This window comes from Solanum tuberosum, unplaced genomic scaffold (genome assembly GCF_000226075.1).
Source record: "Solanum tuberosum cultivar DM 1-3 516 R44 unplaced genomic scaffold, SolTub_3.0 scf00111, whole genome shotgun sequence".
NCBI lineage: Eukaryota > Viridiplantae > Streptophyta > Magnoliopsida > Solanales > Solanaceae > Solanum > Solanum tuberosum.
The window spans coordinates 970,058-982,438 of record NW_006239034.1 but is presented as its reverse complement, the minus strand read 5'-3'; the positions used below and the strand labels follow the sequence as shown (position 1 = coordinate 982,438).

Genomic DNA, 12,381 nt, shown 5'->3' with positions numbered 1-12,381 from the left:
TACCCCCAAAGCCCTAACAATGATGGATATAAGCCCTACTTTCAAGATTAACTTTATTCTACCATGATCCACGTCTAAATTACAAGCTATTCAATCACATTGTTCATTAGAAGGTGATTCTAGTCATACTTGATCATAAAGGTTCTATTCCAATTTTACAAGTCAAGATCATTCCTATTCAATTAAGTCTAGTTCAATTCATGATTAGATGATCCTAACTATGATCAATTAGTATTCAAGACATTGAAATAGGAAGATCACTTCAGAACCTTCAATTTTGCCTCTAATGACATAAACCCACAATAATCACATTCATCAATTTAGATTAGGGCTCACCATAGAAACCACATGAAATCATAATTTTATCATTAAACAAAGCTAAATCAATCATAATTGGGTGATATCCACTAGATTGGAATCACACCCAAACCCTACCCACAATGTAAGAACAACCCTAGCTAGAATGGGGATTTTGATCCACAATTGGGGGATTTCTATGGGGGATCTATGGGTGGAAGAACACATAGATGAATAATATTCACATACCTTCAATCAAAGCCCCAAACAAAGCTTGAATCAATGGTGAAAATCTCCCTAAGCTGCTGCCCCAACTTCTTTTCTTCTTCTTCTTCTAAAGAGAGGATTTCTCGGGGAGTAATTTGGGGGTCTTTAGATGAATGAGTTAATGACTTAGGGGTCTATTAACTATTTATAGGTGGTTATTTAACTACTAAACCGACCCCCTAAGCCCTTAATTAAATAACTAACTTAACTCCAAACACCTAACTTAAACTAAAATGTCAAAACCTGGCAGCATCTACGGATCCCCATCCACGGACCATGGATGGGTCTAAGGGACATGGTTTGGTGTCGTGATTTGGGTCAGAGACTCATATTTTGCAGGCCAACTGCCTGACCTACGCCCATGACCTACGGGGCGTAGGTTGATCTAAGGGGCGTGAATTGGGGTCGTAGATCAGCTGTTTTGATAGCTTTTTGGGCAGTGTTGGGGTCCTCCTCAAGGACCCCTTGGGTGGTCCTTGGGGAATCGTACCCGGACGTTTAACCCCTAAACATGATATTCTAAGTACGGGAGTGTCGTGATTTGGGTCAGAGACTCATATTTTGCAGGCCAACTGCCTGACCTACGCCCATGACCTACGGGGCGTAGGTTGATCTAAGGGGCGTGAATTGGGGTCGTAGATCAGCTGTTTTGATAGCTTTTTGGGCAGTGTTGGGGTCCTCCTCAAGGACCCCTTGGGTGGTCTTTGGGGAGTCGTACCCAGACGTTTAACCCCTAAACATGTCATTCTAAGTAGGGGAGCCATTTATCTTAGATTCTAACCCTCATACGACAGTCCAAAACTCCACTACAAGACTCTACAACAAACTAGTTCAACTCACTAGTTTCCGGGGTGTTACACCAAGCAACTGAGCTACTAAGATTCCCTATCCCCACTACCTTGGATGACGGACCCAAGATATTTGAAACTTTCTCTCTTGGGAATAGTCTGTGTGCCAAGCCTCACTTCGTCGCCGGCTTCATCTATCGCAACATTGAATTTGCATTCCAAATATTCTGTCTTGGTCCTGCTCAAAAATGATATTGTCCATGTGATTCTAAAAATAAACCTATATGAAGAATATTTCAGATTCTATTTTGTTGAGAGAAGAATGTCAAAAGAGTATATTCTGCTGTCATCTTTACTCTTATGATGCAGATTATGTTAATATTGACTTTTTTATTCCAAAAAAAAAATGAATAATTGAAAGAAATGTAGCTTTAAAAGTTTGAAAGTGAATAGAAAGTTTACATGCTTGCAGTTCTTAGCCAAGAAGCTTGGTTTGATACATGCAGCAATGTTGACTCTAACTCAGATGATGACTTCAGTAGCGTCTATGGAGGTAATGAACATCTTTTTTTTCTGTTGTTTTTACCGACATTTGACATCAATAATCTATTAGATAATTAGCTGCTAGAGTGATCCCTTCCAACATAATAGGCACCACGTCCAAATTTCTCTTTGCTTATTTATACTCTTTAACTTTTGTAGATCTATTCCCAAGAACTGGACAAGTGCTTCAATATGAAACTTCATCATGCTTTATGGATAACAACCTTAAGTACAAGGAGTACCACGAAATATATCTCAAGATAGATGGCAGTAGATCAGATAAGTTTTTGCTCAAATATGGAGTTAATAGTCCGAAAGGACTTGCACTTATAGGTGGTCAGGGCTATGAAGTTCCGTCCCTTGGGAAGCACAAAGTCCTTGGTGCCCAAAGGAAGAGATATTTGGATCGTGCATATGGAAGTTTTAATAGTGTTAAGGAAGATAAACTTGGTATGCTGGAAAAAACTCAAGAGAATGTGCTTAAGACTGTCCTACCGAAGCTGGTTACTTCCTTGAGTTTCAATGAACAGATCATTAGTGCATCGAAATCAGGCCAAGTTTCTCAAGTAAAGCAATCAACAATAAGGCTTTCTCTAAAGAGAACATCTGTTGATGGCAAAGAAGAGGATAAATATTGTAAGTACCTTGCCACTTACCATTTCGATTTTATTCTTTCATCTTAAATTAAGCTATATGCAAAAATCATTCTATGCATTTTTTTTCATGACATCCCTGTGTTCTCCTTATTCTTTATGAATCTAATTGGTAATCTTATTCTTATTGTGATCATGATATGATGATGACTTTGTAATTAATTTTCGTGTTGTTACAAAATATGGTATCCAAATCACAAGAGTAAATCTAGAATATTTCCTTTTATTAATTTTGATATAATCCCTTCTATATAATCCTTGTAATTGTATAGGTACCTTAATTATTCATGAGTAGAGTTATTACTTCTTCCATTCGATTACATGGTATCAGGTCAGTTTCTTCCCTGTTTGGGCTCCATGCTATATTGTTCACACTCTACTTGGGCATAGGCGTGAAGGGGATTTAGAGTGGGTTGGAATCTCACATTGGTTTGGGAATGGACTGATCGTCTGCTTATATGAACTTAGGCAATCCTCCCTTCATGAGCTAACTTTTGGGGTTAAGTAAGACTTAAGTATATGTTTACAATTATTCTAGAATGTAAAAATATAGGAGAACAAACCTATTGTTGAGAATGTCATATCTTTTAGTCGTAATCTCACCTAAGAACACGATAACTAAGTTTTTGAACCATGTCTTTGTAGAATTGAGAATCGTGAACCAATTAGGTTTAAATCCTGGATCCATCTCTGCTTGTAGGTGCATCAAAAACGTATCTTTATCGTCCTAGGGCCGGGGTGCAAATTCCTTGTTGCAGAGAAGAAAAGTTAATTGCAAGAAGTTGGTCAAAGATTGATCGCTCAAATTTTAAGCTACGTAGTGATAGTTATTTCAGGTACACTCCTCAGTGGAATCCTTTTAAGTGTGACGATATATCTTGTAAATGATAATTTATTACCCATACATTTCCTTGATTAATCTTGCAGTGACAAGAGAAAATCTCCTACTCAAAGTGTATCTCCTTATATTCCTATTGGGGTTGATTTATTTGTGTGTCCTAAGAAGATAAATCACATTGCACAACACCTTGTGCTCCCTTCCGTAAAAGGAGATGAAAAATTTCCTCCATTACTAATTATCAATATTCAGTTGCCTACTTATTCAGCTCCAATGTTCGTTGGTGATGGTGATGGAGAAGGCTTGAGCCTTGTCATATACTTCAAAATTTCTGAAAGTTTTGACAAAGATGTTTCTCCCCAGTTTCAGGACAACATCAAGGTAGTTTCATGTCTAAACAAATTTCCTGGTGTCTTACGAGATATGATAATGAATATATGCCAAACTTGTAAGATACACTTCAGTCTTTGGTTGGAACAATTTTATAGTTCACAGAACACGCCTTCTCCATTTTCACCGGCGAGTAGGTAGTACAACGTTGGTAAGAGTCTTTTGCTTCCATGGTTTCTTTTTTTTTTTTTTCTAGAAATATGATATTTCTCAATGTCATTATTGGGAAGAAATGGCAAAAAATGTCTAATTCTTGCTTAAACTAATTAGAAACAAGCTTGTCTTACATTTTATTAGATCTCTTAAGTCATTCGTATTACATGATATAGATTTTTTTATGAACAAGAGGTGAATCGAGAATTCAAATTTGATGCTTCAACCTTTAGGCTCTTAGTACATTATGGGGTTCAACATTTAACATTTTGTTGAAATATTAGTGATTTTGCTCTTACACATCTACATTTCTTGTAGAAATGCTGATTCGGTTTAACCTAGTGATTATAATTCTTCATCTGCCTCTTTCCATGAAAGTGGTAGTAGGGGATTGGAGAACTTTCAACATGACTTGCTTTGATATTAAATTTTCATTTCTATATTCGTACGACAGAGATTAGTTGAGGATGATATGGAAAAGGTTAAAGGATTTGCAAGATAATCATATGTTCCTTTTAGAGAGAGGTTGAAGATTATGGTTGGAGTGGTTAATCCAGATGAGATTGTTTCAAATGCTACTGAAAGTAAGCTTTTGAATGCTTACAATGAGAAGCCAGTGCTTTCGCGCCCTCAACACAACTTTTATCAGGTGGATACTCTATCCTTTTGAGTTTTGATTTAAAGTTTTAAGTTCTATGCACTAATGTACGTTGTGATCAATGATATTTACACTATCAGGTTGATCTTGACATGGTATAATAAGTTAAATTGAATTGATAGTCTAAAAAGACTTTACAATATCAGTGCATATAACTTAAATCCTTTTATTTATCTCAACTTTAGCATTATTTTGATGTTATCGAACATGAACATCAAGTCTATCTTTCTTTTTTTCTGTTTATTGCAGGGACCAAATTACTTCGAGGTTGATCTTGACATTCATCGCTTCAGCTACATTGCAAGAAAGGGACTAGATTCTTTTAGGGAGCGTTTAGGATTCGGGATACTGGATCTTGGTCTAACAATTCAGGTTTCCCTTTATTTTACTTGTTATATATCAGCAAGAATTGAATATATAAGGATTGAGGAAGTTAGCTTTGATTTAGGCTTGTCAAGATGATATATTTATTGATTAGATCAACAATACACCTTTTTTTTAAAAACATTATTAGTGTAGATTACTTAATACTTGTCACATTATGATTCAATAATGTAAATTTTATCAATCAGTGCATGAAACTTAAATTCATGGATAAATAATGAAGGCGCAAAAGCCAAAGGAATTACCGGAGAAAGTGCTTGGATGTGTGAGATTGAACAAGATTAACTTTGTTGATAATGACCAAATACCAACACTTATGTGTGCTGAAGATTCATTTTCAGATTGATATTACTACTGTCACCTCACCTGCATTTGGAGTGGATGAATCTTCAAATAGCCCCCCTTGTAATTAAGCAATTCCATTTTTCTATAAAACATATTTTATAAGAGCCCACAAATGTATTTTGTTCTTACAGATGACACACTAGTATCATTTTAATATGACAATTTGGTAACATCCAAAAAGTTTTGCTGATGAAAATCAATACATAACTATTTTTGAGAGCCTGTCAGTTTGTATTTTCATTTTTTGTGAGCACATTGTGATGGGTAAAACTTGTCTGTTACATGTGGCGTGAAGAACAACATGTGTAGATTGATAGGACAAGGAAAATAGGATCCTCGGGGAATACACCCTCGAGAGAGAGGGAATAAACGCGGTAGAGAAATGAAAGGAATTGTACCCTAGTGATGTGGATAAAAGGACAAACGAGATAAAATATAAAAAGGGCCAGGTGAGTGGAAGAGCCTGTACACATTTTGAGTAGCATCACCACGCGACCCTCTATAATTGGTTTTAGTACTTTAGGGTTCAAGAGGAGCTTTTTTATTGGCTAAAGCCTCTGATGATATAACAATATTCAGAACAGGTTTGATGATGACAAAGTGAACCAGGTTCACCAACTTGAAGGAAGGAAAAGAGAAACCGCGTGAATAGGAAAACCTTATTAAAGGAAGAAGAAACGTAATAAGGAAAGAATGTGACAAGTGGAAAACTACTTTTCTTGTAGGACTCCACTAGGGTTTCATAAACTCCTATTAAAGGATAATTGAGACATGAGAAAACTAGATTTTGCTATCATAAAACGAGGTTGTTTTTCAGCAAGAGCAAGTGACAACGCAAAAGAGAAAAAAACCAGAAGAAAGAAGAACGAGAGTTAGGTTTTCTTTCTAAAGCTAAGTTTGTGTTAGTTCAACTTAAAAGCATTGTTTAATGATAATTGTACTAAATGTGAAAGTGAACTTGTGAGATTTTGTAATAAGAAATGAGTTTGATTTCTTGGAGAGTAGAGACAACAATTATAGTTACGGGTGTCAAAAAGAGCCCAACTATAGGTAACCCGCCGAACCCGCCCATGATTTTAAGGGTTGTGCTCAAGATAATTTAAATTGGGTTCAATCTCAACTCATTCAAGCCTTAACCCATTTTAAGAGAATCTTCAATTGAGCCCAATTTAATCTCCAATTTCAACCCATTTTAAGACTCTTTATTTGCATTGATGTAATGTATGTTCCTATATTAAAGGTATGAATTACTATCTATTTTATATTTTTAGGATTTATCTATCCATTTGTAACTTCTTTTTTAAAATTTTCTTAAGTTAAAATTCAAAGTGTGGTTATAAAACTTAAATAACAATATATTAAAATTATTGAGATTAAGCGAGTCTAGACGCAACCCAGTTTTAAGCCCATCTGAGCCCAAAGTAAACTTGAGCGGGTCAAGATCCAACCCAATTTCTATTTCAACCCATTCTAATATCTCCAATTTCAACCCAACCCGCCCATTTGATACCTCTTAGAGTTAATAGTTAGAGTTGAGGTACTAGAGTTAGTCCATTTTATTATTGAATTGTAATATAAAGTTGCTCTTTGAAGTTGGTGGAGGTTGCTGAAATCCTACAAGCTGTAGGTCGTGTGTTTTCTTCCTTTGAGCAAGGAGGATTTCCATGATAAATCTGTATTTCGTTTCTGTTGCATTATTGTCTCTGCTAATACAACAAGAACATGGTTCTTGTTTTGATCAACTGGTTAAGGTTTCTTCAATTGGTATTTGAGTAGATCTTTTCACTTAAAGAGTTTCATACCTTGAAAAGGATCAATGACTGCACCACCTACTGCACAGGAAGGAGAGCCACAAACAAGACCCCTACTATTCAATGGAAAGTATTATGGATGGTGAAAGAACAATATGATGGATCATTGTATAGGAGAAAAATTAGATCTCTGGGCATTTATTCTAGATGGTCCTACCATACCTATGAAGAATGGAACTGATAGAACAACTCAGGTGCCAAACAGTAGAAAGGAACATAATGCTGCTGCCAAACTTGCAATTCAGAATAATGCAAAAGAAAAAAAGATCTTGATATACGAAATAGATTCGGATAAGTATATTAGAATTTTAGCATATCCAGATCAAAAGGTTATATCAGAAACACTAAAATGGCTCATGAGGAAAAAAATTAGGTCAAGAAATCCAAAATTAATAATCTAAATTGTAGTGTAAGCTATTTAGAAAGATGGAAGGTGAAACAATTCAGGATATGCACACTAGGTTCATGGCTATCATTAATGAAATCTTAGGAGAAGTGATTCCTATTACAAAAATAGTCATAAAACTTATGTGTTCTTCCTGAATTACGGGAAAGCAAAGAGGTAACAATTTCAAAATCATGTGACCTGGTAACTATGATGATGAATGAGCTCATTGGAAATCTCATGACCTAAGAACTGAAAAAGAATCAAGAAACAAAAGAACATAATCCTTAGGACAATTGAAAAGGATGACTTCGAGGATGATAATATTTCTTTAATGACCTAAAGGTTCTCAAGAATTGTTACACCTCAAAAATTGGAAAAGGAGGAAAAGGACTATTTGGTCTACAATCTGTGTCTCCGGGTCTCATCTACGAACCATAGAAGCTTCTCCGAGCCGTAGATGGCAACCGTAGGAAGATGGAAAATAGTTTTTCAAAAATAACTCCAGTACCCCTTTTTACGGTTCAGTAGGACGACCCGTCAGTCTTTGTACGAGCCTAGATAGGTCTCATAGGTAGGTCCCAGACTTGGTGAAATTTTAAGGAGTCAAGTTGGTTTCTACAGATTGTAGGAAGACCTATAGGCCGTAGACAGAGTTCTTCAAAAGTTGGTCCAAAATTAAGGTTTCTGAACTTTTCTACGGTTGACCAGTACAGTCCGTAGAAGTTCTACGTGACCATAGGTCCAAACCATAGAAAGGCTTCGGCAGTTATTTTAAGGGGATTTTGAGTCCCTCATTGTTTTAAATCAAAACTATGTCGTTTTGTCTTCTACCCTAAGCCCTATATAAAGCTTTAAGGTCATAAAACTACCCACTTCAACCCCATTCTCTTAATTTCCCAAAACCAAACAAAATACACTCCCTAAATTCCTCTCAACCTAAGGAAGAAGAAGAATCTAGGATTCAAATTCAAGTGTCTAATTCATCATTCTTTGTGGGCTTTTAGTAGAAAGGTATGTGGGTACTCATCAATGGAATCCATTCTTCCATGGGGTCCCCCAAGCTTTCCAATTTTCCAATTCAATTTCAACTGATCAAGTTAGGATTTCAATTACATATTTATGGGTTTCACTGAATTATGATTTATTATTGTTGATTAAGTCTTCTAATGCATGATTTGATGTTAATACATGATATTGAGTTGAAATTATATTAACCCATGCCTAATTTATTATTTTCTAATATGAACCTATGAACTATGAATTTATGAAGATATGCATGTTTTTATGAAGTTATGAAAAATTATTTAGGGATGCTTTGGAAGGAAAGTATCAATGTTATTGTGAAAGTTATGTCTCACATATGAATTCACATTGATGAAAGCTTTTCTCATCCATGTTTAATTGTGTTTAAGGAGATATTTTATGTTTTCATCTAAAAGTGTGGATTGGTATTGATCATTGCCTTTCTTATGTTATATTGATATTTGATTTTTTTCTATTCCGTTGGGATTTAGACTTGGCACCTAAAGGGCTTTGAGGTGGAGATTCAATCGGGGTAGTCTCTAGTAGTAACCTATAGTCCCTAACTAGGTGCCCCCTAAGGATTATCTTAAATGACCTAGCTAGTGGATCCACTTTAGCAAAAGAGGATATGTATGGATTCTACCTTGGCAAGTAGATTCCCCTTTTTTCAGTATGATGGATATATCTGATTCCATGATATAGCTCTCATGGTCTTATTATTGGTTAACGATAATATCCCACAAAATGACAATGTTTCTTCCAAGCTTTTCTTATGTCCTTTATGTTAATGCCCTTGACCATATATAATGATTTACATGTCATTTCTTCTTAAAACTTTTAATGTTCAAATATTGCTTATGCCTTACATGTTTTAAGCCATTCATGCTATCATGCCTATTTTACGGATATTGCCCCATACTTAGTACATTCCATGTACTAACACATACTTGTGCCTACATTTTTTCACGAATGTAGGGTTCGATGCTCCTACTTCGCATACTCGTGGCTAGTGGGTTTCCTTGTCTTTAAAGATTGGTGAGTCCTTATGTTCGGAGGACTGTGATAATTTTATAGCTTTATGTCATTTCCATTTTCAGACTTTGTATGTGATGTATGGGTTATGTCCTAGCCACTTTACTTATGATGTATTGGATGGCTTATTGAGACTTATGTTAGACTTCCACTTTGTCAAACTCTTTGAAATATGAAAATGCTATCTTTCTGAATTCTTTATGGCAATTATCTTGTATGATGTATGCTAAGTGGATTGTGTAGGGCCTCTCAGGGTCCAATACACCTAGTTACACCTAGGGTATACTTTGGGCCTTGTCAAGAATGCTGATAAAGGGTCATATGAATCAAAGGAGAATTTTTCAGAAGATGACTTATATAGACATCCAAGAACAAATGTCACAAGTGTTGGAGTCCAAATCACTTCATCAAGTTTTCCCCTTGTGGTCTTTGGAGTATAAGAAGAACAATGCAGAAAAAACACTAGGAATGATCTGTACATTACTACAAATCACAGGCTGATTAATCACAAGGCTGATTTATCTGTTAAAAAAAGCTTTAGTGGATATGGAATATTCATTGGATAAGAATATGATGAAGGCAGACTGAAAATCAATCACTATTGATGATGAAGGAAACAATAAAATATGACTTTCTTGCATTGGTGACAACGGAGTTAGATGATGAAGGAAATCCTTGCTAGTCCCAAGAAACAATTATGATATTGATGACAAAACAAATTCAGAGGAAGAAAAAGATGACAAGTAGTCTAAGGAAAATTTTCATCAAATTAAAGAAAATCTACATCTCTATTTAAAAAATAATAATTAGAATACTTATTTTGCATTTTCATGGATGCATTTCATTCAACATGTGCTGAAAAAGAACAAATTTAGGAAGACTATGTGTCACATACCAAAATACCCCCTAGACGTGACTGGCACCTGCTAACACCACCAGACAAGCGTAGAAAAAATACGTATACTTACCCAAATTATTTAAGCACTGTGATAGAGCATGCGCAACTCCAAAACTCATCAACACTCATTAAAATGAAATAATTATCTGATCAAAATTTTATATCGATTAATGAAAAGAAAACATCACTTAATTAATATATCTCTCACTCAAATCCTACAATAAGACCTTGGAGCAACTATTAAAGTTACATGAGTACAACTGTCATGCATGGAAACCCCAAAAAAAGTAGTCATAAACTATAACTAGATAAAACTGGAAAGTAGCTTGCGTGAAGAATGCGAAGGTTGTCACGACCCAGGGATACCCCCTAGATGTAACATGGCGTATAGAACCTCGAAGGACTCCATACAAGCCACTTAGCTATCATCACATAAGAACTAGAACAATAAGAGTAAAACAATAGTCTAAGTATAAATCATTTTATAAGACAAAAAGTGGAAGTCTAAACTCATGTCTCATCATAAACATCTAATACAATAGAATTAAATTGGGCCTAGCCCATACATCATGTTCAAAATAGAAATAAAATAAGGAAACTAAAACAACAAAGCCCATCCTTGAAGCATGAGGACTCACCAAAGTTCGGGAATCAATCAAATCACCAACTAGCCACAAAAATGAGCTCCCTAAATATCGGACCCTACATTTGAAAAAATGTAGGTAAGAGTATTCATTAGTACAAAACAATGTACCAAGTATGATAGCCATGCATAAAACATTTAAAACATCCAAAAAGGGACATTTCATTTCATGACATGCAATTGACCAAGCGAAACATGATATAAAAGATTTATAAAACATAAGTCATAAAATCATGGTTAGTGCAAGCTAACTTCATCTATAAAGCCTTTGAACACATGTGATATACTATTTGAAGTAACCTTAGTTCGTTATTACTTGTGGGGAAATCAACCTTAACCAACATGAGACCATGTGAGCTATAACTTGATCACTCGGTGTCTCCCACACCGAAAAGGGTTGTTCTACTTGCTTAAGGTAAAACCATGAATATCTAGCTTAAGTGGATCCACTAGCTTATCAACCTATAGGGGCACTTAGTTTATAGGATAAGGAGATTGCTACAGAAACCCGACCTCTACTACGGGGAGCTTCCATCTCATGAGATTACTTTGGAAACCCGATCTCTACTATGGGAGAGCTTCCATCTCACTATCAATATCCACTCGGTGCTAAGCATAAATTCCCACAGAGTAGTCATTTCTTACTTGACTTCATTACTCATGAAAAGGTGCCCTTGGGCAACCAATCCAAGCTAGTTCATTGGAATAACTCTTACTCTTGATTCATTTAGGTGAGAAAGCCTTTCAACCTAAGATTCCTTTCTATGTGAGAAAATCTTTCACATCATGCTAGTTATATGTTTATGAGAATGTCCTTTCAACAACACAACAACAACATCATCATCATTGGTATTTTTACTCTCATAGCACCCTTACAACATTAGCATAAATCTCATAATCAATGCATAAGTCCATAATTTACCTCTTGAGGTCAAAATCCACTTTCAATCATAAACTCTTTAGAAAACATGGGTTAGATATGGATTTCATCATAAATACATGTAAAACTTGCAATACATGCTTAATTTCATAAACCACTTGCTTTATACTAAAAATCCCTCATCATATGATTCATAACTTGAAAACATAGGTATTACATGGGTTCATGGGGGAATTCATCATAAAAGCATTGCATTTCATTAATACTAGAAGATCATAATTTAATCATTTAAGTCAATAATGAAAGGAACCCATGCTAATTGAAGAAAACCCTAACTAGATTGGGGAATTCTACCATTTGAAATAGAGGAATTTGGGAACTCCATGAATG

General features: G+C 35.4%; 1 protein-coding gene across 1 annotated transcript in view; it reads left to right on the top strand.

Moving 5' to 3' along the window:
- Positions 1 to 4,431, top strand: part of LOC102583743 (uncharacterized) — an 8,536-nt gene extending 4,105 nt beyond the window's left edge. The window contains exons 4-8 of the mRNA XM_015309621.1: positions 1,825 to 1,905; positions 2,055 to 2,531; positions 3,249 to 3,384; positions 3,476 to 3,767; positions 4,384 to 4,431. Of these exons, the coding sequence (XP_015165107.1) occupies positions 1,825 to 1,905; positions 2,055 to 2,531; positions 3,249 to 3,384; positions 3,476 to 3,767; positions 4,384 to 4,431 (1,034 nt within the window). The remainder of the gene's footprint in view (positions 1 to 1,824; positions 1,906 to 2,054; positions 2,532 to 3,248; positions 3,385 to 3,475; positions 3,768 to 4,383) is intronic.
- Positions 4,432 to 12,381: the final 7,950 nt, after the last annotated feature.